Source organism: Numenius arquata, chromosome 2 (assembly GCF_964106895.1).
Source record: "Numenius arquata chromosome 2, bNumArq3.hap1.1, whole genome shotgun sequence".
Lineage (NCBI taxonomy): Eukaryota > Metazoa > Chordata > Aves > Charadriiformes > Scolopacidae > Numenius > Numenius arquata.
This window is the reverse complement of record NC_133577.1, coordinates 98,665,486-98,693,384: the sequence shown is the minus strand read 5'-3', so window position 1 is coordinate 98,693,384 and position 27,899 is coordinate 98,665,486. Positions and strand designations below refer to the sequence as shown.

The following is a 27,899-nucleotide window of genomic DNA, read 5'->3' as shown; positions in this document are numbered from 1 at the left end:
TCAGTGGCCTTCAGCACTGCCTCCTGATTGTACCCAGTCATAGATGACCAAGGGAATGCTCACTAGGGAAAACATTATCCCCAGCGCCAAGAAAAGAGAAGCCTGGAACAAAAAGAAGAGATAGTTAATGAATAAAAAGAAAAGGCAATTAATTCAAGTATGTTAACTTCTCCTCTTAAGGAGATTTACAAGGTGATGTATCAAAGTTATCAGCTAAAATGGGATAGCACTTCTGGTAAAGACAAGACCCATAGATAATTAGACAGATTAGTGTCATTAATAATTACTTGCTGAACACCAAACCCAATTTTTTTCTCCTTTCAATTCACTTCTTAAACACTGATCATCCCTAAAGAGGATCAACTGAGTCTGTTTTTAGGACCAATCGGCTCTGCTCTTTTCAAAGCCTCACAGAAATAGGCATACTCTTCCCATTGGATACGTGTCCATTGGAAGTTCGGCCCTTTCGTCTTGGGGTCTGTGGATGGAGCCACAAGTGCAACAAGGGTTTCCTGCCTGTCTGCTCAGAGCAGGAAGGTCTGACCTTTCGGAACTTCCAGTGCATGCCCCGTTAGACTGGGAATACACAGGTGTGTTGCACCTTTTCAGCCGCACCTCTTTCTGGGGCTCATAGGAAATCTTTCCAAGGCCTGTTCCCATCTGGTGGAAGCACCCTAAGTCTGACTGGGGTCCATTAAAACCATGAGGAATACTACATAAGGAGTTGCATGCTTTCTGGATCGACACACTGAAACAGAGCAATACTGCTGTGCTGAAAGGGCTGCTGAAGGGGGCTGGAGGGGCACCCGCACCCTGCTGACAGCTACGGCTGCTGCAGAGCTGCCACCCGCCAGCCACAGGAAAAGCCCCTCGCCCTGCAGAGAAGGGCTCCCCAGAACACAAGGTGCCCTGCGTGGTATGGCCTCTCCACCGGGAGACCCCCAGGGAAGCAAAGAAGAAAGGCAAGCAGAACTGCCAGCTGAGTGAAGCAAAGATGGAAAGTTACATAAAGAAGCTCCCACACATGTTCAGATTAGGTACGCTTTGCATCTGGCACGTGATAAGGAATGACAAGATGAAAAGCGTTGCATTGACGGGAAAGGAATGCATACCCAAATCCTCTGAGTCAGCTTTGATCCATCCTGCTGTGTAATTTTTAAATACAACGATGAAGGAAGAATGAAAATCAGCATATTGGCAGAAGTCACCCCTGCAAAATTAAAATAAATGAGTTTTGTTAGTTGTCAGCAACAGCTAATTATTGTGTTGCTGATTAGCAACAGTCTTTTATTAGTAGTACAAAACCAGGATACTGTACCTACAACTCCGAAAATATCCTTCATGGTTGGGATAAAAATGACTAGCAGGTTGATGATAACCAAAAGAACAAAAGTAACCAAAACGTGACGACATAGGTCAAATTTTGTTTTCCTAGCCAGTTCAAATAATGATGAACGCACCTGTAGAAAGAGAGAGTTTTCTGTCAGGAACAGTTTATAAGCCAATTCAAAGCTTCCCATATTTATTTTAACTAGTTCTTCATGCAACAGCAAGTGCTGCATGTGGGGTCCCTGATATCATGCCCTTTGAAATAATTCTTAAAATTAATTTGTTATTTCAAAACTGTAGGTATACATGCATCTGCAGAAGGATATTCCTCCCTTTCTGACATGCCTTTGGGGGTCCTTTTGCACCTAAAACTCTGAGCCTGCTCCAGTGAAGTCATGTGAAATAAGAAAGGGCCCGTGTGATTCAATTTAAAACAGATTTAAGATTATAACAGAGTTTAACAGATTATTTTCTGCATTGAACAACTTCTCCAGAAGTTAGTGGGAGTCTCTGGTGTGGGAAAAGACTGACCCAAACTCAAGATCTTTTTGTAGCCACAACGTCACTGCCACGGCAACAGCTGGACTGTGGTTTGAAGAAACGTGCTGTGTACAGCCATTACCGGCTTCCAAACCGTGTGGAGCTTTTTACTTACAGTGAAAAACAGCACTGGCACCGTGAGTATCACCGCAACAATCACAGCCAAGCGCACGGTCAGGATGAGGATGTCATCTTTGCTCTGGTACTTGTGAAGCAGATCTGACTGCACATTGTCTATGGAAAAGACAGTAAGATAAGTGTTCTGGCAAACAGGCAATCCATTCACAAAAATCATTGCTTAACAACAGCCTTCTTGAACAACAAGTGATTTATCTGCAAACAAAAGAGTATGGAATGAAACATTCTTGAGTTAAAACAGCACTTTGAACCAAATTCTAATGATCCCATTATTACAGATTAATCCTTTGGAGGCCTGATTTAGGAATGCATCCTAATTCAAGACAGCACATGCCTAAGTCTAAGGTAATTTTCACTGTAGGAAAGACAACAGTGAGACGTACACAAAAGCTTGCTTACATATACATATATAAAAAAATAAGTAAAGTGAAATAAGCTATTTCTAATTGGTTCCATGGGCTTTTTTTTTTTTTTTTAAAGTGTCAAATGATACAAAAATAACCACATGCACTGCAAGGGCTGAACTTAATATAAACTACAAAGTTTTGAGCTAAATTAGTCTAAACAGCAAATAAACTTCCAGCGAAAAGCAGTGCCCCTGTTCTCAACCAAGAACAAAGCCTATCTCGGGTCAACGCTCAGCAGGACGCTCTGACATTTGCACTCAAATCCCTCGGCAGCTCCTCCCAGGGCTGCCCTGGTGGTTTTTTCTTTTTTCTCTTGAACCTGCCACCCACCCAGCAGTGCCTGCAGCTCGGCCCCATACCAGCCGGTGGCCCCAGCAGCCAAGACAAATCATGGGAGAAGGGGATAGGGGGTGTGGGGGGTGGCACTTAACGGGGAGGCGCCGGCGGTGTTTTAATAAGACCTCCTGCGAAAACGTTTCCTGGAAGCTGTGCTAAATAGTGCAGAGTGGGTCTGCCTGTGCTAACCAACAGGAAAACCAAGCTGCTGAGGGACCTGTGTGTTTTCTTTGTAGCTTTTAAATATCTAGGAGCAATACCCTAATGGGGTGGCTGTTAAGGGCACCACAAAACATTCTCACTACCCCTGTTTAGGCTCATGTTTCTGCCTGCTAATCTTAGAAAGCTGGTGGTAAAAGGTAACAGCTCTTAAACCAAAGTCCTTAAAGGGAACTCAGCAGCCATGCCTAGTTTAAAATCTTTGGCGCTTGGTAAAACCTCCTGTAATCCTGGAGGCAGAGACATCTGTCCTGCAGCGAAATGCCTGCGCTCCCCCCCAGGGACGCCCTTCTGGGGAGAGACCATGGGCCAATGCCACCTATGCAGTACTTGAATCCCCACCAGGAGAAAGAAAACGCTCTCCCACCTCCCTGCAGATTAGGAGTGGGGTTTTCAAGCCGGGCACATGCACAGCTTCTGCGACACAGAGCTTACTCTGCTCCTGCAAGCACAGACTGCAACTTCTGTACCGCTCACGGACTGCAGCCAGGTAGGAAGTGAAGGGCAAGGCTTACAGTTGAAGGTCTGTTTTCCTTTCAGCTAGATACACCACAGAGCCCAACCACAGTGTGACCTTTTAGGGGAAGAAAAACACCTCTTTTCTGTAATTCTGCAATGTAAATATAGTCATCACTGCAACACTTTCGAGAACACAGCAAACAGACAAGTACTATTGGTGTAAAGGAGAAATGGCCATAATAAAAATACTGTTCTTACCCAGGTAAGGGTACAGAAGAGGGTTAGAAAATTGTAAGTGAACATATGACAGATAAGGTCTTGTCAGTCGCGAGGGGATGAAGGATCAAAGTGGAGGAATTATATATTCCCTCAGTATCTTTTTTGCTGCCTGTCATGGCGCTGACCCTTGGAGAAGCCCCAGTGGAGCCACACAGCTTCCACCTGTGGGCTCTCAGTGTTGGGGACCAGGGATGCCTGACGTGGGGAGAGGCACACGAGACACCCCAGGGATTCCTCCGCCGTTCCCCCTCGGGAGGGCCAGAAGGACGCAGCCCCTACCTCCTCCATGGACTCCAGACCCTCGTCCTTGAGGGGCGTGGGAGATTCCCAGAGAGGAGCGCCACGGATCTGCCTCCTCAGATCCCTGGGGCAATCACATCAGAATCTCCTCCCTGCCAAAGCGAAGGGGTCCGTGCTGATTTACGCCCATTTGCTCCCTGGGGCTGCTAATTTGATGCATTTCTACGAAAATGCGTTAGACGGGAGCAGTTGGATGAGAGTGGCTGTTGCTGTTGTCACTTGCAGCGTAGTTGCGGTTTTATAGGGAAAATTAGAACAGATGACCTCAAGTTACTTCACCACATGCAGTCTTAAGGCCTCATAATCAGAATGAGAGCCTGAGAAAACAAATATGAGATAGATACACCTTTGGGGAAAAAAAAGCCAGATTTCATATTTACTTATTTTCTTTCTCTTGCAATACGTGGCTCACAAGGAACGGTATCATGAATGAGGAGATTGTAACAAAAAGGTCACTTGGAATAAGATGGAGAAGACTGATGACCTTTTGGTGACTCTGAGGTAAAAGGCAAACACCAGTTTTGTCATCTGTCTTGTAACCCCTTAATGGTCCATGGAAAAAGACACTACTTTGCAACATTCCCATTAGTCTGGAACATGGGAGTAGCTTCCTGGGCAGCATTCATATTTTATCCTATTTTACTTAATAATTGTGCCTTTAGGGCATACATGTTGTATCCCTTAGTGATGCAACATAATTTGTTTGTTTCTTTAAGTGAATTGATGTGCATGAAAAGAGACAGGGTGCAAGTCTCAAACACTGAAATAGCCATCCTTTGGCGGCTGAGCTGGGACAACACTCAAAGCTTTCCCACCTTCACTGCCAGTTTATTTAACCAAGACCTGAAGGGGTCAGCTCTAGGGACACAGGGAAAACGTTTGGTCCTTCACCTCTATGATGAAAGTGTCAATAAGAAAATGAAAAAGCTGTGATGGCTGATTTAATACACGTTTCCTAGGACCTGCTCTCAGATCTGGCTCATTTTATGCAGATATGCATGCTTCAGTCATTACCAATATACACAAGATTCAGCTGGGGACCTCGGAATGAAAATCTTAGTGGAGCCCAGCTAATCCCCAATTTTGTTAAACAACTGTCTCCCTCATATTTTGAATATGCTTTTTGCAAATACTGCTTTCACTTGTGCTTTTCGTCCTTGGGGAAAAGGAAGAAAGGATTTGTATCTTCAATATGAAAACTTAACGGAAAATTATTTGAAAAAGCATTTTAATATAAGTGGACGGGACTTTTCTTTCCAACTGGGATATGCTATTGATTTCATATGTATTCCCTTTCTACTTTGATCAGTAAAGAACTGCATACTTACCGTAGAAAGTCAAATAGCCAAATATGGCAGTCATAAAGTACATCACAAACATGGCAAAAAATGAGATATTTGAAACCAACTGCATTTTTTTCTGTGAACGGCTGGAGAAATAAGAAAAAAAGAACACATAAAAAGGGTTAGGATGGATTTTTCAATAGCTGTTTAAAAATGTATTAAGTCTTTGCATAAACATTGTAATTCTGGGGAGACTCATGAATGCATTTTCATTTAAAACAGGAATTCATTGACAGTTGCACAAGAAGGACTGAGGAAACAGACCCTACTTGGGGGTTAAGTCAAGAAATGGTGGTCCGCCCTGTGGCTCTGCTCCCTGGCCATACCCACCTCAACAGAATGAAGCCAAGTGGAGAAGGATGGCCCTTAAACATTTCAGTAATTAAATTAAAAGGCCAAAATAGAGAAAGAGTGAAATTATACACAGGAAAAAAACAGGTTCTGAAAGTCTGTAGAGAAACATTTGTGTCCCCATGGGTAGAAAATAATGAATGTATGCAGACCACTGTAAACCTGTAAAATAGGTTAAGTGTAAACATTTCATTTTTAGATATTTATTCTGAAATATTCCCACTCTGGTACCTAAAGTTAGACTTCTAAACCCACACAGGGATGTCCTAAATAGGCACCTGTGAACCTGCTGGACTCCCTTGGAACTCAAAGCATCCAGCAAGTGACTGGGACCTGAGGGCACCCATGGGTCTGGCTGACCCTGACTTCTCCCCTCGGGCTCCCCCCCTGGCCAGGAGCCCTGGAGCTGCCAGTGATGTCGCAGCAGGGCTGGTCTCCAGCTCCCCACAGCCCTGCCCAGCCAGAGGTGTCAGCGAGACAGCCGTACTGGGAAAGGTCTCTTAATACAAGTGAGCCTGAAAATAACGGGTTTTTTTTCCTGGTACTGAAACAGATTTTTAGTTGCACTGAAACAAACGTTGTTAGCTGAACACACGCCTCTCTCCTATGCCAAATAACGACCGGCACAACTTGGCTCTCCCCAGGCTGCCGTGTACTTCCAGAGAAAACTCCCAAAGTATTGCATTATCCTCAACCTCCCTCACCCCCGCCCCAGCTGCACGCCCGGGAGGCCAGATTTCCTAGCTGACAGCCATGCTCGTTAGCTTGTTGGGTGTTATTAAAGCACATCTCCTCCGAATGGCACGAATGACTCAGAGCACCTCTGCGCTAATATTTTCCATGCAAAGCAGTTCAAAACAATTAAGTGGAAAAAATAAAAGAGAAAAACTTACTCTTTAAGTTCGCTGTAGATCGGGAGGACTGATGGGTGGCACACAAATGCAAAAGCAATGGTGGGCAAAGCATACACGGTCTGTTCAGAGAGAATTTCAGAAAAGAAGTTAAGAAGTATTTCCTCCAGTGGCGTGAAGAAATGATCCGTGTTCAACTACCTCAGCTCCCAACTCTCTGGACTCTTCAACCAAATGTTGAGAGCCTTCAGAGAAGGTAGAAGACCTGTCAGTTAGCATGTATTTAATGAAATATGGAGAGCAGCGCTCTTTCAATGGGAGGACAAAGTCTTTGCGTTGGCCACGTGAGCACGGTCCTGACTCTGCTTGCAGAGCCCAGTGCTGGATGCCACATGGCTGCTGGTTTTTCTCCCTGGGATAGGTTTCCCTGCCCAGCTACTGTCACCATTACTAGCACACTGTCACACGTAAAAGGGACGTATGGTGGGTCACCGCTACGCTACCCTGCCTTGGCATGGAGAGGGGTGCGCACCCGTGGTGCTAAGGCTGAAGTCCTGGAGAGGAAGCCCACATCCAGACTGTAAGAAAAGAGAAGAGGAATGCAGAACTTACAAATAAATGGATATTTCAAGGTACCAGACTGAGTCCCTTCATTTCCCAGGCCCACAAAAGGGCTAGGAGGGCTGTGGAGGGAGCATGCTTTTCCTTGGGGAAAGAGAGAGACCGTTACGTCACCAGGAAGCACAAGAGGCCTCCAGGGGGGACCTCACCCCCTTCTCCACCAAAAACCTCAGTGGGTTTCAGTCCTAAGTGTACAGCCAGACTTCACAAATGATCTCAGTGCCCAAGCACTCCCATTCTCCCCAGAGAACGGGTATGAACATAGATCACATGAAAAACAGGTCCTCCTGCGGGGACAAAATGAGTCCATCCCCACAGGCAGCTCTCCCCGGCCCTCTGAGATCTGCTGGCACTGGCCACAGGCATCTCCTTCCCACAGAAGCCTGGGATATGACCCAGACCCGGCAGATTCAGTAAATACACTGGTGCTCTCCAGCGGTCCCTCCTCACCCAGGCCTGTGCTGCCTCCTCTCCCTTATTCACAGCTTGCTACTGTGGTGGAGTCTCCACCCGTGGAGATATCCCTGGGAAAGGTGCCAGGCAAGCAGCTCTAGGTGGTCCTGCTTGAGCAGGGGGGTTGGACCAGATGACCTCCAGAGGCCCCTGCCAACCTCAGCTGTCCTCTAATTCTGTGAACTGTCTCTTCTCTCACACACCAAAGTTGCTAAATCAATTGGCAAGCTGTTGGCCTCCGGGTCAAATCTCTAGTGTTCAGCTCCAGTGTGCCCAATTCAGCTGGATTGATCCTTTCCATGTGCCTCTATCGACTCTGAGGCAAATGCTGACACACACTCTAGGAGAAGACGACTGCCCTTCAACGCTAGCTATAACATGCCTGCACCTAAGCTGCTGTTGCACACTAAGTTAACTAATTCTTGGTTCGTCCCACCAGACCTAGGCTGATGGATGCCCCCAACTAAAGAAAAGTGCTCAGTTTGGCTTCTTCAACTGAAGCTGATAGGATGAATTTAAAAAAAAAAATAATTTTTGCATGCATATGCTATACATGTGCATTCCCTATGGATGTAACTGCAACACCCTGAGGACCCTGCCCTGCTGGGCAAGGTGCTATATAAGGAGCACTGTGGCCCAGCACAGCTGACAGGAGCGATCCTCCTGCTCCCACAGCTACAGCCAGTTGCTTTTTCACATTCTCTTGGCACAACTTTTCCTGCAGCTGTGCGGCGATGGAGGAAAGCATCCAGCTGAAAGGCAATCAAATTTTTGCTGGATTAGCTTTCAACTGTATCCTTTTTGCAATCCAGTTCACCATATGGCTACAGAAACATGTACCCTGTCACAAAGAAGCGGTTTGTGTGCAGAAGGACAGAGGGATTACTTCTGGGCTTTGGATGCAGGAATGGCTTACTCAGCCTCTGCTGAACTACAGCCTCAAGGCGGAGTTGCAGAAGGGGACAGTAAGAAACAGTGGAAAGGAAAACTCTCCCAAAGAAGGTGTTAGTTGTCCGGTGGGAGCTTGGGCTCACAGCCTTGGCACGTCCTACTACTGGAGCAGAACAAGAGCGCAAGGAGGTACTTTCAACACAACATCTCCGTAGGACTGGGCAAGGAGACTCATTGCGCGTTCACCACTGGAGCACAAGTGGAGGCATGGAAAATTGGGCCCTACATGGTGCTGACCAGATTAAGAACACAGGGTGTAGGTGCATAAATTATGTGAATTGAAAATAAGTATTATAAAAAGAAACATACCTTGGAATTAAAGATAACATACTTTGGCTTACACATATGTTCATGTGCTGAGCTATTTGATAGGATAGGTGATGTTGCATTTAGCTCCGATCCGCCACAGGGAATTTGAAACTTCTTGTAAATAACCTAGAATGAGAGTGGAAGACAGCTAATTGCTAACAACAATTTTAAAAACCAGCAAATTAAAATTAAAACATCAGAGAAATAGGGGAATATCCTATCAAGTAACTCTCATCCAACAAAGAAAGCAAGCTGAACTTACCACTATCAGGAAAAATACCATGCAGCTTAATGAAAATCCACTGGTATAGCCGAGATACCCTGAAACAAATTAAAAGGAAATCTCATACAAAATTATTTTATTAGCCATATCTTGGTTTTTCACTTTTTGTTGCTCCAAGAAAAGCTTAAATGTATTATACATTTAATATATGTCGTGAGCTTCCAGGCAGGACAAAAGCACATCCTGTTGGTGTGGGAGTCTCCCACGTCGCATGCCTCCCAGCTTTCAGACAGACCTGAGCTTTGCTCTGACTGGTTTGACTTTACAGCAGTTTAACTAATTTTACTTTTGAAAGGGGTTGTGATAATTGAAACAAACCTGAAAATGTGCAATCACAATCAGAATGTGACCCAGATTCCCTGATATGAGCCACGTCAGCTGAGTATGGGTTATTTTCTCAAAAGGAAGATCCCAACAGTGCCAAATCTTGTGACATGGTTTTAAAAAACACATTTTGTACCTACTGGCATCTCTGTGGACTCAAACTCCAATTGCATTTGGAAATGCAATTCTCTATACATATCTTACTGCAAAGTCCAACACCTCCAATTAACATCACAACTAAAAATTTTGATGCTGATAGAAAAATGTTATTTCTCATAATCTCACAACTTGTGAACTTATTTTTGGATGCTACACATAAAATAGAATTGCTTTATGAAATGAGGACCCTCTTAACTATAATTTTTCAAATCAGTTTCACAATTGTATAGATGAAGCTGGTTTATACTGAGTTCAACCACTCTGACAGTTTAGGCCTACTTGTTCCACAATGCTCAAAACACAGCTTATTCCTGGACCAGGGAGGCTGTTTAGATTACAATATCAGCACTTTTTTTTTTTTTTTTTTCTTTTATAATTGAGGTGCCAGTGCGGCTGTCAGTGGCACGATGTCTGGGCTCGTTTATTTTATTCCCACAATGGTGTTTGCATCTTACCTAAGTTCTTAAGGAGGCATAAAGGGAGGATTATAGCAAACGTCACTGTGACAACAAGAATCCGCCCATCCACGTACCATGCCCTGTATAAAACATTAAAAAAAATCACCATAAGCACACCTTAAACCCTCTCTGTTTTTTCTCACACTCAGCTATTCTCTTTGCTGCAGTTACAGAACTATCTTTGGTCTCCTTACAAGCTCCCACAAAAGGAGGGATGGTGCCACATCTAAACTCTGTAGACTCATTAAGTATCAAGCCCTTAAACCATGGCACTGCTGAGACTCAGAAACAGCAGCTTTTCATAGTCACTAGACAAACTACCACCCTACTGCTGAGATCAGTGAACGGGACTGAGAGGCAGAACACCCCCCTCCCTAACCTGATATAAGCCACCCTGCCACACATACAGCACAGTGGGGGGCTACCATGATTAATTTGCTAAATCACCCGGGCACGATGTGCCTGGAATGGCAAACCAGGCTCCTGCAGGCTGGCATGCACAAGCCAGCCTAAGGTGGTATCTCCTTCTAGCAAAGTGCTTTGAATCCTGCTGGAAAGCAAGAAAGGGGAGAGGGGACAGCATTAGTGATGTTCTGTATGACCTATTTCCACTGCTTGGTCCAATTTAGTATGAAAGCCCGAGGAATGGGACCTCTACCTTTTTCTCGTGCACTACAGCACACCGTATAACCTAGTGCAAAGGATATTTACCACTATAAAGAAATACCACCCCTTGTTAAAGAAGCTGGTAAAAGTCAAGTGGTAAGTGGCAGAAACCTAAGTATACTATTATGCTGTTGTCATATGCTAGTATCGAAGAATTTCATACTATGGAAAGTGCTTCAGGAGCAAAAAGATGCTAAGAGCACAGGGAAATACCCAGTATCTTAAACTTGTGTTGTTCCCAGTATCTTCAAGTGTTGCCTAATGCTGTAAAAGACTGGATCCTAGGATAAGAGTTTTGTATAAATCACAATTCTTCATGAAAATCTGGTGTGCAAGGAGAGTAACTACTAATGACTTAACCTTTCATTTCTTATCCATCCTCTTTTCCTTCCCAAAGTTGCCTTGGTTTTTATTAGCCCCCTGAAATATTTCTATAAAAATCTACTTTGGCACACCCAAAGAGTATCCAATACTTAAGAGCTTTTATAAACATATGCTTAAACTTATCTCCACAATGTTAAATTCCATAATCTAATCACCAAAATTAATTCAACTTACGAAAAAGATTCTTCTTTTCCCATTAGAAACTTTATGGCAGAAGGCAGCTCATTTTTGACTATGAAGAGATAGCTCAACATTGCTGGAGGAAGAAGGAAGTCAAGTTAGAAAATGGGTAAGATATTTTGTGGAACAAGTGCAGAGAAGCATCCCGAACCTTTTCCCACATCAGAGCCTGATGATGGAAGACCCCAAACTATAATTGACTGTAAACTACTGATCATTCTGTAGTTTTAAAGGGCTGCATTTTTAAAGGACTGCATGCAAAGTGTTAGCCACAGCTATATCAAGGAGCATGAAGATCCCAAGATGTCACTGAGACACGGAGGAACCTGACTGGTTGGTAGCCATAACATTATTAAGATGTTCCTGGGTTTTGTTTTTCAATACCCCTCATCTCCTTTACCTCCAACGTTCTGGAGCGATGTAGATCCAAAGACAATCATTTTCCCTGGGGTACCGAAGACCTGCTCACCCAGCTTTTCATACACCATGCAGCCTGGATGAAAAGAACCAAGGAGAAAGGTAACAAATACACCAGTGAGAGCTGTTGCGTCAAAACATTTATGATTCTTTTTCAGCTAACCACCCATCTGTGCAGCCATATCTGCCCTTTGCAAGTAAATAGAGAGCTCTCTTGTAATTACTGGGGCTGAAACTTGTGTAGGAATGTTTTCTTGACGTCTATAAATGTTATCGTTGGCTACCAGTCACTTTTGAAACCGAAGCTCTTAATGAGGCTATTACACCGCTTTAATGAGTCTGTCTATACCCCTAGTGACACGTTAAGTTCTGGTATCCCCATCCTGGCATGTTAGGTTTGCGCCCGCAATGCGAGTGACGTAGGAAGCCTCCTCTCCAGACAAAACTTGGTACAGAGGGATCCACAAGTTAGCACTGGCAGCCTGGCCACAGCAGACACAGTACCGCGATTCTGCCGTTTCCCTTGCTTTGACTGTAAACAATCCAAATAAGGGCAGCCACTGGTTTACAGGATGATTTACAAGTTCTAATGACGAAGCCTTAACTTGTGAATTCTCACTGTGGAATGCTTTTGGGAAAAGCAGGGCAAAGTGTAAATTAGAACTAAAACTTCTTGTTAAATATCTGTCAAGCTTGAGAAACTCCGCTACTAATTAGTTTGTGTTTCTGTTAAATGTTTTTTTCCTTGGCTGTGATTTAGGCTGGGAAAAAGACTGGACATTGTGAAGATGGCGAGAAACATGAGAACAGAAAGAGAAATACTGCTGATGTTACACTGTACAGATGATTTTTAAAATGTATCCCATTGTTTGGTTTTCTCTATATTTCCTTATAGCTGACATTTCTGCTTTGAAGCTTGTATAAACAATAAGTTTGAGTTTAAATTTATCAACAGCATAGAAACCAGGGCTTAGATTTGTGGAACTAACAGGGCACAAATGTGTCTACAATTAGGCATACATACCTAATTTAAATAGGCACTTAGCGTCATTATACATGCTATAACAGTAACTCATGTGTGTCCAAATTACATATTAAAATATTACAGTGTTCTTGTGCACAGATAATTTTAAAAATCTGGCTTCAGAGATTTGTTATCCAAGGAAAGAGACTCTTGGACTTCAGAGCACAGTGACATTTAACACTGTGGGTAACTTCTAATTTCTGTGTTTAGAATATATTTTGCTTACAGTTACACTTCTCTCTGTGGAGGAATTGTTCCCTTTTATTTTCTTGTAGAAGACCTCCTACTTCATCAAAAAGACTATCAGTAATTTCACACTAACCATAAAGGACAAACTGTATTTTCAGGTAAGCTTTGCCATAGGCAAAGATTCATTAAATTTCATTTGCAATTGGTTTTGTAACACAAAGAAACTATATGAGCTGTTCTTTCTAGCTCACTGGAGACAATTCATGATAGCAGAATTCACTCTTTGTCCTAAGTTTGTCTCTTTATAGTGATGGTCAGATGCTGTTCTCCATTGCCATGGCATAAATTCTTAATTCTGGGCTTCTGACCCAAAATGTGTTAGGCCTTTCTATTGTGTCAGCAAAGTGGTAAAAACTCCATCTTACACAAAGCACCTGGCCTTATTTGAGCACTTTTCACCTCTTACTCATTACAATTCTACTAAAATGGTATAATAACATTTTAAATTACCTGTTTCCTTTGAACACACCAACAGGAGATATATTGAATAAATAGACAGCAGTGTCACTGAAACCAAGAGCAGCCTACAAAAGAATGGAAAATAAAGCTTACTGTAAGAGCTGAGCTCTAACATGGCAATATTTCATGTTAGGTCATATTCCCATTGACTCCCAAGATAATTTTTATACTCTTCTGACAATGCAAAAAGCCCTAAAAATACATGTGATTCACATGCTTTTTGCAGTTCCACCACACCACTATGGAGGTAGAAAGCCCTGCACGCAGACAGATTCAACCAAGTAAAACTTAGCAGAGCTGCAGAGTGCAGCCTGTTAGTGAGTTACACCTCCCCATACTGAAAGAAGCAAGAATAAAGATGTCTTTTCAGGTAGGAATTAAGATTTAATCAGGGCAGGGATGAGCCAGGTATGTTCCTCATCACCCACTCTCAAGCTTTTTTTCTGGAAGCAGAGTAAAAATTGTGAAGGAATGCCCTCTATTTAAAGACTTCCATACCAAATGGAAGCATCTTTTCCCCAGACATGTTTTATATGCTTCCAAAGAGGTGCCCAAAGGGCTTTTTATGTGCCCCCTGGTGCCCAAGGAGCATGGAGAGGAGGGAAGTTAAGGCCTGACTGGTTTCCCTTGGGAATAAATGTGGAAAGCAAAGGCTTATGCTTTGTCCAGGTGGGGACTGGTGTTCCCTCACTGATGTCACTCCTGGTCTGTCGTGATCCATAATTTGACTTCCCTTAGAAGAACTGCAGGAGGTAATGACCAAATTGTTTGTGTAGGGAACTTGCTGGCACAAATGATAATTAGTCAGCGCCGGGGGCTTAGTGCATAAAAACACATTTGCTCATTGCTCAGTGTCTTTAAGCCAAGCACCATGTGTGCCTTCCTCTCCAACACTCTGACACACAAAGACCTGATGATGTTTTCATGATGTGTGTGAAGAGCACTCGGACAATCTGTTGGCAATTCCTCTCTTTATTATGACAACTACCCTCAGGACACAGAGAAAAACAAGCCTAAAATTTAACAGAAAACAAGCTGCTGTCATAGATAGGCAGCAACATGTCTTTTTTTGTAGGAATACATAGAAAGAACAGGATGAGAAGCCTCCTCCCTCCCCTTTTTTATTATTTTAGACTAGAAATACTTTACTGCCAAATAATGACCCAGAAGTTTCTGGGGGCCAGAGAAGCAGGCAGAAACATAAAGAGGTGATAGGAGGAACTGCTCTTTTGCCAACAGAGAATGATGGTTGACAATAACAACACACTCTTTGTGCAGCCCAAAGGGTGTTGCTCCTTGGGGAGCTGGGGAAGGGAAGGGAGATTGTACTGGCTGAGGTCACTCAGCTCCATTTTTTACCGGTTTGCTAAGCCTTCCTTCTGCCTGTGTTGCCTGCAGAGCCGCCAAGCCCCTGTCTGTCTGGAGGCATGGTGCTCACAGCTCCTGATGCTGGGCTGCTGGGCTGACTCACTCCCAGCCCCAAACGGCTCCGGCTCCGCATGCCAGCATCAAGTCTATTTTAATATTAAAAGCTCCCGTTTTTCAGGCACTGAGCTCATGGAGCCTTTGCAGCGGTAAAAATAATACTCCCAAGCAGCCAGGTATTTATCTGGATCTGTTGTCCATAGCTCCCCATAGGTTTCTTACAGAGACACTTGGCATTTTCATTAGTGCTGTATGAAAAACTTGTTTGTGTTAGGACTGTGGTATGGACAGGGATATTCGTGCCAGAACCACCCCTTGGAAAGGAATGAAAATGTCCGTGCCACTCGCTCTGAACAAATTCAAAACAGAAGCAGGGGAGCTTGTGCTGCAGTCCCAAAAGCACTCCCCTACTTTTTATTTTGCCTGCTTTTAAAGAAGTGCTGGCAGCTATACCAGCAACCAGCACACGCAAAAGGCACCTCCACCCAACAAATCCAGAATAAAGAGTTTAGGGCCTAGGACTGATACAGCACTGGGAAGAACAAGCTGTTCCTGCGATGCCAGTGCTGGTTGCTCCCAGCTGCTGCATTACCTGGTCAGCTGCACCATGTGCTGTCCCCAGCCCTCTATGGAGTCCTGGGCTTTGGGGCCAGAAGACCTCTGAGGCTCATGCAAGTCGCCTGCCTTATTGCACACAGCAGCTCTGAACCCTCATAAGGTATTGGGCGCAGAGAAGCATGGCAGAACACAGGGTTTGCCAGCGTCAGGCCTCCCAGAGGGCTGGTCTGCCAGCCTGCCCCAAACCTCTGGAGGAGTTATGCTGTGGCCTTGTGACTGCTTCCAGCCAACCCTAGCAGAAGCGGCTGCAGAAAGCAGTGTGAAACTTCAGTTGTAGTCTTATACTATACCTCATCTAACAAGCCCCTGTGCCTCAGCAGGGTTTTTCAGATCACATGCAGTGCTGGGCTAAATGCAAGCTGAAGGCACCTTGCACTTGGCCAGACCATATGTCTCCGCAACGCAATCCCTCACTCCAGTCCTGGCTCTCCAGGATGAAACCACAGGCAGCAACAAGTGCTCCTGCCATCCCTAGATGTCCTGGCCCATCTCTAACTTCCCAAGCCTTTTGTGCCATCTTTCTGCAGCAAGGCTTTTGCATACAGGAAAGGATGCTCTTCTTTGGAATAGGCTGTAGCTATCAACAATACTGGGATTAAGTTCCTCCGAGTTCCTCCTCGGAAGCATGACACTGTGCTATGGCCCAGAGTTATGCAAATAGGATGTGAGAGTATATACTCATCGCCATGTTTATTTTGCATGTCTTATGCCCAGAATGTAGGATCTGAACTAATCCAGGTTTGCATGGCAGGGCACACTTCACACTGCAGGAGCCTAAAACTTTTGAGAGGGGAAATCAGGCCGGGTCTGCTTTGTTAGCACTGAAAATGCTCCTTTAATTTTTCCACCTCTGCTTTCTACTTTTCGGAGATGGTGCATGCTGATATTGGATGGCATGCTATAGAATACTAGAAACTTTCCTGAACTGTGCTACTCAGGAGCAGTGCATGTAAGTGCTTCCTCATGCGCAAAAAGCAATGAAACTGTTGCTGGAACTCTATCTTTAATCACTTGTAAAGCAGAAATTGTTCTAAGATCTATCTGTGATAGCAACAGCAGAACTATACACGTATGGGAAAAATGCACTGAATGAGAGTGTGAGAAAAAATCTAACACCAATGGACTAGGTTTAACTAGATTATTGCATGGTAAAAGAACATTTAAAGCATTTCAACTTTCATGCATAACTACAGACACCACATTAGGATCCTGTATCTCCAGGCTTCAAAGGGGAAAGCTCTGCTGGCCTGGTCAGTTAGGTCCTGCTAGCTTCCTTACCTTTGATCTCAGCGGGCTGGGCTATCTCCAGGCCAACAGATCTAATGGCATTATAAAGCTAACAAAAACAATTATTCACTTTTAAATACACACAGTTAATTCTGCAGAGAATAATGCTGTTATTTACTGTATAAAATCTCTACATTCAGGTTTGGTAGCTTTTCATACAATGTGGTGGTACAGATCTACACACTTACTACTTGGCCCAGTCACCATCACATGGTGTTGGAAGTTTCTCTGGTGTTCACATCACTGGTCTGATCTACTTCACTTAAAAGAAACTGCCTTTTTACATCCTTTACAGCAAACACATTTCACATTTCACTTAACTCATGAAAAACTGCTGAAAGAATGAGAAGAGGATGAGATAGAAAACTAAAGCAGTAAAGGGGAATCGAGGATGTTTCTTGGCTGAGACACTATTATTACAGAAAAGGTAACGAGGCTGAAAAGACATAACTTTTTTTTTTCTGGTTACAGCACTTTTTGCAACCACCAGTCTGTACCCTCCGAGGTGTGCTTGTCAGAGCACCGGTGAAGTAACATATACAGGCTAGGGTACTGGATAAAAAAAAGCAGCAAAAATAAAATAAACTCAGTCCCTCTGCATAAGAAAGACCTTAATTAAAATCCAGCTACTTTATAGCCTAGCTTAGTGGCAACACAATTATGGGACTTTGTACATTCTTACTGTAAATGGATTAACTCCTTGGATTATTCCTAGATTTTACCCAACCACAGCAAATTGTAAGCTAGCAGCATGGATGTAGCTATCCTGGCACAAAACTCCAGAGCAGATGGCAATACGTACTACTTTGGCCATCCACTCTGCTATATACAGGGCTCATATTATATATTTCCCCAAAACCTACGAAATAACAAAAGTTCTAGCTTTTTAGATTTGACATTCAAGAAATGACACCTCTTTAGAGTAATCTGTAAACTCAATAACTGTGTTGAACAGTTCTCAGAGATTGTAAATTATTGTATTTCTTCCCTCAATGAACATTTATCACAGAAATCTGCACACAATTCCCAACTGATTTCTTAACAATCACTTTTCACAATGAAACGTCTCATACTGCGATCCAGAATAGCACAGAATAACACTGTGTCTTACTCATTCACTGGCACCATTTCATTTTTAAACTATAAAATTCTCCTTTACAAAATGCCTTTCTTTCCCTGGAGTTAAGTACTCTACCTCAACTCTTTTTTTATACTAAAATCTTGGCTATATTTGTGTTGGCTCTCAAGGACTCTCACATAAGAAACTGAAGAAACTGTGGGAGTGAGATGAAAATATTATATGTAACATATAAAGGAATATAAATATTATTTTTCTTAGTTAAAAAAAAAAAAAAGTAGTTATTGCACCCTGCTTTGATGAAAGCTCTGGAGATCCTGTGACACAAGTAAGAACTAGGTACTATCCCACTGCAACCATTACTACTGAATATTTTCGATGTATGTGTAGCTTGTGGACCATAGGAAAAATCCCTGGCTAGGCTCAGGTCAGTAGTAAATAACATGGACTTAATTTTCTCTAACATTACAAGTAGCGGCTTTCCCCACCCCCCCAAATTGACTGAAAAAGCAATGTCCGAAACTTGTAGCTAACACTTTTGGGCTCGATTGCTGTACTTGATTACAGATGGGCTATAAACTCCTCCACTCACTGGCAGTGCACACATTCTTTAAAGGCAGTGAAACTGCACAGAGATCAGCTACTCACCACATGAATACTTACAGAAAAAGAAGAATTCCCGTATTGGCCAAGGCAAAAGCGAGACCCAAAATCCCACTGCCCATAATTGCATTGCTGAGGTTGAAGACAGACATCCCCAGTGAAGTAGTTCCTGGGATCTGGAGAAGTAAAGGCAGACGTGTCAGCAACAGCTTGGAACTGAGCAAGGAAATATATCTATGCTTCCATCTCCATGTTTTGTGATATACCAGATATAAGTAATTACCGCTATGGAAATAAATTGATAAAAATTGATTTGGAAGAGGAAGAAGTGTTGCTGAACCCTGTCACAACTACACTCTGATCGCTGTCCTATAGATTTTGTAAACCGCCGTTAAGTGGTATAAGCAATACACAACTCATATTACGCTTTCAATTTTAAACCCCATCTTTCACTATGCCTGTGAAACATCTTAGGCACATGATTTATATATTGTAAGGCCATAAGGAACCACCAGGACTTCCTGCCTAACACGGGCCAAAGGGATTCCCTTGCTTCAACTTGACCAAAATGCTTGGGGTTTTTGTTTTGTTTTGTTTTTAAAAGTGCTGAGCGAAGGCAGTTCCTACTGGAACCTGAATTTTGGTTATAACTGTGTGTGCCCAGCGCTTTTGAAGACCACGTCTAAAGGCCCTTCATACATACAACATATAGTTCATTTTGACAGGGAAAAGAACAGCAAGAGAGACTTACATATTCGTCGCATTTCTTCTTCTCCAGGTGGCTGTTTGTGAGACTTCTTCTGCTTTCTCGATCCGAAATAAACTTGCTGAAAGAAGTCAGAGGATTTATTTCCAGCAAGTGTTTAGAAAATGCAAACACATTAATTCTATGAGCAGCATGTGATTACAAAATATGCAACATATAAAAACTGTATGACAAAAGAGGTCAAACTCATAACTATTTAATGAGCCAGATTATGTTTCACTGATACCAGCATACATCGGGCATCAATAAAGGTAACACTAGCACAAGATCAGAATAAATGCATATATACAGAATGGTCTTTTAGGGGATTTAGTAAAGCAGAAGCACTGGTTCTGTGGGCAGGAAAGTAATTTGTTTGCATAGACACTAAGAGAAGGTACTTCTCCAGGTGTCCTGTGGAGTCGTGTGGGACTGGTACCCCTTGCCTCCGACCCCTGCTCATGTGGTTAGCATAACTAACGTCACTGTATAAGGCAAGCAGCCATTCTCTGTGACTGAGCAGGTGATGTATTCATTCTCTTTCCCTCATTATCAGGCCCTGAAGGTCCTGTGAACCAAGTAGACAAACCAAGCAGATTTCTTCTTCCCCTCCCTATCGGCCTCAAGACTCCTGGGTGCCAGCCCGATTACTCCTTTCCTTGCCAGCCTTGAAGACACCAGGCATCCGGCCCACCAGGAGGTGGTGATGACCTCGTCACAGAAGAGAGAAGCCTAACTGCACCCAGAGCACTGTCCATAAAATCAAGCAGTTACAAGTCCTAAGTGGGGAACTTGCACCAGAACTTCTGCTGGACGATGAGACCTGGGACCCCTCAGTGGCCAGGGACACCCCCACTGTCTTCTGTTTCCTTGGAGGATTGGGGGAGTGACTCATATTCTTTTATGTGATTTTCAAGTCTAGATTACAGTCTAGTTTATAGCCTAGACCCGATGTGGCTCAGGACAATCTCAAGCACAAATACAGGTTGGGCGGAGAATGGATTGAGAGCAGCCCTGAGGAGAAGGACGAGGGGATGTTTGTTTATAAGAAGCTCAACATGAGCTGGCAGTGTATGCTCACAGCCCAGAAAGCCAACCGTATCCTGGGTTGCATCAGAAGAAGCATGGCCAGCAGATCTAGGGAGGTGATCATGCTCCTCTGGTCTGCTCTCATGAGACCCCAACTGGAGTACTGCGCCCAGCTCTGAAGTCCTCAGCATAGGAAAGACATGGACCTGTTGGAGTGGGTCCAGAGGAGGGACACAAAAATCATCATAGTGCTGGAGCACCTCTCCTGTGAAGAAAGGCTGAGAAGGTTGTTCAGCCTGGAGAAGGCTCCAGGGAGACCTTATAGCAGTCTTCCAGTACTGAAAGGGAGTCTACAGGAAAGGGAGGGGCACTTTATCGGGGGGTGTAGTGATAGGACAAAGGGTAACGGTTTTAAACTGGAAGAGAGGAGATTTAGATTAGAGATTAGGAAAAAATTCTTTACTGTGAGGGTGGTGAGGCACTGAAAGAGGTTGCCCAGAGAAATTGTGGATGCCCCATCCCTGGAAGTGTTCAAGACCAGGCTGGATGGGGCTGTGAGCAACCTGCTCTAGTGGAGGTGTCCCTGCCCATGGCAGGGGGGTTGGAACTAGATGACCTTTAAGGTCCTTTCCAATCCAAACCATTCTATGATTTTATGATCATGATTGTTATATTGATACAGCAAACCATGTATTAAGATGTGATCCAATCTGCAGAAGGTCCTGGTGATTAGAACTCATAAATTAAGTTGCATTATAAATTCTCTATTATGGTACTTACAGATTGTACTACATTGATTCTGCTTGTAGAAATCCTGTGCCATTCTAATAATAAATTCTGTGCTACACTAATCATAATGTCCTGTTAAGAAAATAAAGCTTTAATTGTAACTATGATTTAGTGTCATCATCATTCTGCCAAGGATGCCTAAAAAAACCTTCTGTCCACTCAGTATCGGGTGACACCGTGACAACCTGTGGAACCCTAAATTGCCACCATAGGGTCAGTATGGTTGGGGTTAAGAGGAGGAAATGCTGCACACAGCCAGCACGGCCCACCCTGACCATCCTGAGCAGGGTGCTGTGCTCTGCTGGTGCACTGTTCTGGGCTACCGGATTTTCATTTAAGTATCTTTCAAAACCCAGTCCTGAAATCACCATACTGCAAAATCAAATGCTTCTGTGCAGGGAAGCATAGAATAAATAGCTTTTCTTTCTCTGCACCCTTTACTTGTTCTGTGTCCTTGATATATCCGCATTTAGGAACTTACCGTCACCAGAACAAGATTTGTCTCCTGCGACTGTGTCAGTATCCTTGGGATTTACGACACTTCTGATTTGGTTGAGCTCTTACTTTCTCCCAGATCCTCTCTTCAGCAAACATTTTAGTTTATATAAAACATTCTTTCAGCTTTTCATCTTTTGAAGGTTTATGCACAATTAAGTCCCTGGCATCTTCGTTAATCCACAGATGCTTCTTAGGCTGCACCGGCTAATGCATCAGCCACCATATGTATTACATACCTCATCAGGGGCTGTCACCAAGTGTCAGAGACCCTTTTTGCTGTAGCTAAATTAAGGTGGCTTTTCTTAAATTAAACAGACAAAGAGCAGCACCGCTTGTCCTTTCCCAAAGCTGGGAATGTCTACTGGCTGGGAACGTACAGTTCAAACTGTGACTCAAGACTGTGCATCATTTGACTACATCCAGTGGTATTCGGGCTGGAAACATAACCATGAACTCATAAAGACAGATCTCTATCAAACTTCCCTACTGCCCCAGTTGTGGCCTAATTACCAGCAATATATGCTAGCGCAGCTTCTAAGTCTGTGCCAGAATCATGCAGTTGCAATGCTGCTGACTTGGCTTCCCCAGCTGACACACTGGGCCCTCTGTCTTTAGCATTTTGCGTACTACAAACATATTTTGAGTTTATCCTTAAAATGTATTTTTGACAGCAGTATTTTTGATGGTTTTGTTGCAACTCTGACTCCCGCCCATTGGTCTACTTTGACTTCCTTTATATCAATTAGAACCAACTATAGGCTTCTCCTAAATTTTTTAAGCTATTAACTTCAGCAACTAATTCGGCGCAAAATACAGACACTGTGCCAGGTTTACCAGCCCTAACACAGCTGGAGTAGATGGCTGAACCTCCCCCACTGTTTTAAGAAGTGAAAAGCAACCACTTTTAAGATAGACTGATCCAAAATTAACTTTCCAAAGCTCACCGTGAAGGTATTTCATCCTCATGGAATAAAATCTCAACCTGATTCAGAGCATGTGCTTTTTTTTTTTTTCATGTCTGTTTAAAGCCCATCTCTTGAACGCAGGCAGCAGAGTGTGAACGGTTTGAAAAAGACATTCCAGCTCTCTCTCAAAACACCCCGCAGGCAATTTGTACAGGCAGGAGCACAGAGAAGAGTTTTGTCTCTTTTGGATTTGTAAGTGCTGCTGGGAACATCTGTGGACTTTGCCTTCTTCTGTCATTTATGGAGATCATGTGTCATTTTAGATTTTGTCAGAGTTATGATAGAAGTAACTAGTCTGCTCGCCCACTTCCCCTCATCCCTCTGCAGCCAGTCCCCCCTTAATAATTACAAAAATAACAAATATCTAGATGCTATTATTATTACCATCTGGTATTAAAGTTCAATGAAAATTACTGTTAAAGAACAAACACGACAGAGACAACACTTGAGTAATATTACTTGAATATAAAGCAACCGTGGGACTTTCCGTTAGAATACTTTTCACAGAGTAAACAGTTTCTGCAGAACTGGTATCTTCTGTGGCCAACAAACAAATTATTTCCTTCTGGATGGGACTTGAAGAAAACTGGTCTGATTTGATATATTGATCCAAAGTGCTTTCTTTTGAGTTAGTCCTATATTAAAATGAACTGGGCTTATTGTGCAGCCTCCCCTCCTATTATAAGCTGGGCTCCTCATCCACCCCATGTTTACCATATCACACCGCACATTTTTCTACAATTATACTGTGTGATGTGTACAGGAGGGCAAAGTCAGATATGAGAATGTGGCCACTGGGCTCCCAAATCACACCTTCTACAAGGTATATAGCATTGTGCCCAGCTTTTTTCTGGGGTGCATCCCAGCACCTGCCTGCCAGCCCCAGGACGGCTTGCCCAGGAAGCTCAGCAGCGATGCAGTGGTGGGGAATCTGGGGTCCCCCTCATCCGGAGGCTGCGCTGCATTTGCTCTTGCAGGCAACTTAACCTGCAAGTCCAGACGAGAAGGTTGCCTCAGGACCGCGCTCAGTAGGTGGTACAAATGTACCATATGACAGACCAAGTTTTCTATAAATGGAATGTATTACTGAAATTAAATTTAAAAATAAAATAATGATAATAAAAAAAACCACCATAGAGGGAGGGTAATCCAGTGGATTCAAGAGAAAGAAGTTTTCCCAAGATTTTGCTTTTTATAATATTTTTTTCATTTCAGAGTGTTTTTTCCCCCTACAGCATATGAAAGGGAACATATGTTGGAATACTGGAATTTCTAGTTAAACCGTGAAATGCATCTGCTCTCCTTAATAGATTCGCTTAGAAAATGAGCTATTCATTGTCACAGAATGTTGTATATTTGACCTTTATAAATATGACACGAATGAAGTGAAACGACTGTTTACTCCAGCCTCTCCCAGCCCTCCCAAGGACTAGAGGCCACTGTGGCAGGTGCTGTGGAGACGCGCAGTAAGACCGTCTGTGCCACCAAAGCCTTGTGACTCCCTGACAAGCATGAAATCCATTTACGCTGTTTGCTGTCTTAATTTCAAACACTTTACTCATCATTAAAAGACATAACCTGCTCTTCTATGTTTCTGCTTCCTGTTGTGCTTCCTACATCACAGCTGACTATGAGCAGCTTATACAAAACTTTTCAGATACGTTAATAGAATATCCTTGCCAAAAAATAATCAGCTCATCCTTGCAATGCATGAAGCCTTATGGGTGGCTTGGAAAGAACTTCTGCATTTAATTCTTATCCTGGTTTGATTTAGTGCAAAGTAGAAACTCAGTCTTATTGATAAAGTGGTTTTAAAGGGACCATGTTTAACTATGGTTTCCAAATTTAATTTATTAGAGGACTTAAAGGAGAAATGTTTGATTAAGGTGGTATCCCCGAGCTAACCATTTTGGCTAAGCAGAGTTAGCAAAAAAAACCATTTAGCCATCTCAGATACGTTTAAATGTAATTAAATTAAAGTGGTATTTGACAATGCCTTAAACTTTGGTTAGGGAAAGCAAGTTTTGCCAAGATGTCAGAACTTTGTCCTTAGGCAGCTTCTTAAACTGAGCTCTAGCTTGAGCAACAGCAAAGATTTCCAGGGCAGGCAGGAACAAGAAATGCAGAAAAAACCTTGGTCTGGCTTATACTATGAAACTTGGACCAGATCTGGGTATACCTACTAACAACCTTGTTAACTGAACAAGCAGTGCTGATAACTCACTAGTAGCCGTAAAACAAGACAGACATTCAGCCAGCAGTTTCCTGAGAGCATCATCGTAGTTACAGATAAGGAACGTGGCATCAAAATACTGTTTTACAACTACGTGCAGAAATGAAAAAGTTTTATAGCCAGGATACATAGTTAAAAGACACCAAAGCCACGTCTGGATTTGATGCAAGTCTCTTAATTGACATTCCCAGAAGAAATTCAATATCTGCCAACAAAGAAAAAACCCTCCAAATACAGCCCCTTCCAAATAACATGTCCTCCCTACATACAACTGCATATATAAATGAATATTTAGGCCAAGAACAGGCTGGAAATCCAAAGAAAGCTAGAGAATTCTTTTCCAAGATCAAGAAATATTTAGGATTTAAAACCAGACCTGGAATCAGCTCCTCACTGGTCTACCTTCCCCAAAAAACCCTTACAAATTTTGGTCCATGCTGAGCTTGAAAAATTCTGCACTGAGAGAAAAAAAATGTTCAAAATTAAATACAGAGTGCAAAATCAAGCAGGTTGAAACGACAACAACAACAAAAGCTAGTTGAAAATTACAGATCTAATCTAAAGCTCAAGTGAAATCAACAGAAAAAGTCCCACTGATTTTTGATGGCCTTTGGAGTTTCACAAGGCCTCGCACCATGTGCCAGGCAGCGCAACAGGATTTCTCCCGTTAACCTCTTATTCCATGGAGACAGGGCATTTGCCAAAATAGTCATAGAAAGGGAATAACCACATCCTTCCAGGATGCGTTTGGTGGGGTGTAGGGAACAGGATCTGCCTGTGCGCTCATCACACATATTGGCGCTTGGACGGGGCAGTGGCCATGACTGGCCCAGGCCCAGGCCCAGCCCCAGGGGACATTGATGGAGCTGCACCAGTGCCAATATGCTGCTGCACTGGAAGCTATGGTCAGTGCAAGCTGTCTTGAAATTCTTGGTTTAGAGAGGGAGGGGAACATGAACACACCGCGATATACAGGGCAAAATATTCATGCATGGGATGCATGCATGAGTGAGTAGCTATCCCGCAAGCACCCCAGCAGAAGGATAACGGACTACATCCTACAAGCAAACGATGAAAAATGTTATTCAAAAGGGAATGAAAAATTGTGGAATACGTTCATCTGCTCCGAGAGCCAGAACAGTAATCAGGAATTGTCTCCCTGAGTTTCTGACGCTCTTTCCTCACTTCACTTTTCTTCCCTTCGCAGGCAGTCTGGATCTGACCCAGACCTTGCCATGCTTACTACGCCCTAACTCCACAAAGCACATTGTGACCGCCGAGGATCAGGCACATACGGCAAACTCCTTCCCCCCCCTCCATAAACATTCACTGAAAGATGAAGCGTTAACAGGGTTTTTCCCTGTAACGGTTACTGGTGGCACCAGCCAAAGCGCTGGGGAGGCGCAGCCCGCCTGGTACAGCCACTCCTTCTCCTCTCAAGGATATAAATCCTCAGCAGGCTCCAGGGAGCGAATTTACCACTGTCAGCCCCTGAGCTCCTTGCCTTATGAAGTGAGCCAGCGGGAAAGCAAGCAGGTTCATACTGGAACTGTTTTGTTTTGGCAAAGTTGGAGGTGGTTTTTTTCTTGTTTTTGCCTTTTTTTTTTTTTTTTTTTTTTACAGAAGTGGTTTGCGTTTCGTTTTGGCACTTTCCATCAAAGCAGTTGCATCAGAAAATTCCTGACCAGCTCTAATCTTCATCGGTGCAGCTGCGCTGCGGTTGCAGGGCTACACAGCACAGCTGGTGACCGCCCCAGGACTTCCCCGGGCGGGTGGCGGGGGGCCAGGCTGGCCACCTCCTGCTGGGGGGCCATCATCCACGCCACCAGCCAGGTCCCCTGTTCCGTCCTGGGGTATGGCCGGCTGGTTTTCCTGCGTGCATGGTATGGCCAATGTTGGGTGCTCATTCCCACCAAGCTCCCTGTCCACCCACAGGGCCACGAGAGCCACAGGGCCCTACCCTCACTTGGGAAAAAACAGCTTTTAATTTTGTTTTTACACTAGAAAGTGGGTTTCTCCGGGGAGCCAGGGAAGTTGCTGCCAAAAGGAAGAAAGGGCAAGAGAAGAGGTTTTTAAAGACCATAAACACAGGCAGCAGCAGCCCAGCCATAACCCAGCAGGATGATGTGCCAGCAGAGGCTTCCCAGCAGCACCAGTGCTGGGCAGGGCTGGATCCCTGCACAGGCACTGGCTGGCCGGTGCGCTCCACCTCCCTTTGCAATGTTTGAACAGGAAGTTTGATCACAAAACAGCTTCTTGTTTTACAGCTCACAGAACCCAAACAGGGTCCTTCAGCAGGTCTTTGCTGTAAACACGGCGGCTCAGCACCTGTTGGAGGCTGGGAGGAAGGCCTGAAGAACCCCTCTCAGGTGGAACAGGCTGCTCTTTGAAATGACTGGACGGCTTACAGGAAGAGTCTACCACCCAATTTAAGCAAAAGTAATGATTTTCATCAATGTTTTTTAAACTTGACATGGGTTGGGTATACGTGGCTCCTCACCATCCTTGCTTCAGGGAGTGACAGCCACTGCCCAGTTTAACTGGCCCAGTTGGGAACATGGACCAAGGCTACATTTGCTGCCAACACCGCTAGCTGTAAATCCCCAAGGGCTTGGGTGCAAGGAGCTGGCCAGGCAGGTTAAAATTGTCATATCAGAGATCAAAGGTCAACAAAGAGATTTGCCTCAAATGATGCCGATGGTCTCATTGTATTAATTAACATTACTTCTTCGCTGTGTGCAAGCAGACATTTCAAAATGTTGGCTTTTTGCTACATTATATGTTTGTGCATTTTATTAGACTAATTTGAAAGATTCAAAACGATGAATAAATTGCCACTCTGTTTGCTTTATCTGCTGTTGCAGCCTATGCCCAACAGATGTCACATATGAAATTCAAATTACATCTTCAAATGGAGCATGACTTGGTAATGAATAATTCAAGACATTTACTGAAAATTAGAATGCTGTTTTTAAACAGTGTGTTTCTTAGCACAGGCAGCGTCAGTGGAAAAATACTCACCTATTTATCTGGCCATTTTCCACCTCTGTGAAATCATTTGAATCATTGCTGATGTTATCATCTTCAGGGACAGTCATATTCTGCAATTCAGTCAGCTCTAATCCAGCTTTGAAAGGCAT

At 43.7% G+C, this 27,899-nt stretch overlaps 1 protein-coding gene across 1 annotated transcript; it reads right to left on the bottom strand.

Annotated features, from left to right (window-relative positions):
• On the bottom strand, positions 1–27,899 carry SLC38A1 (solute carrier family 38 member 1). Its single transcript, XM_074168739.1, has 15 exons — positions 27,781–27,899; positions 19,252–19,327; positions 18,561–18,676; positions 13,481–13,554; positions 11,741–11,833; positions 11,335–11,416; positions 10,108–10,190; positions 9,149–9,207; positions 8,887–9,012; positions 6,595–6,674; positions 5,336–5,436; positions 1,985–2,103; positions 1,319–1,460; positions 1,113–1,210; positions 1–102 (listed from the first exon to the last, which is right to left on the bottom strand). The coding sequence occupies exons 1-15, from the start codon at positions 27,897–27,899 to the stop codon at positions 1–3; spliced, it is 1,470 nt and encodes a 489-aa protein (XP_074024840.1).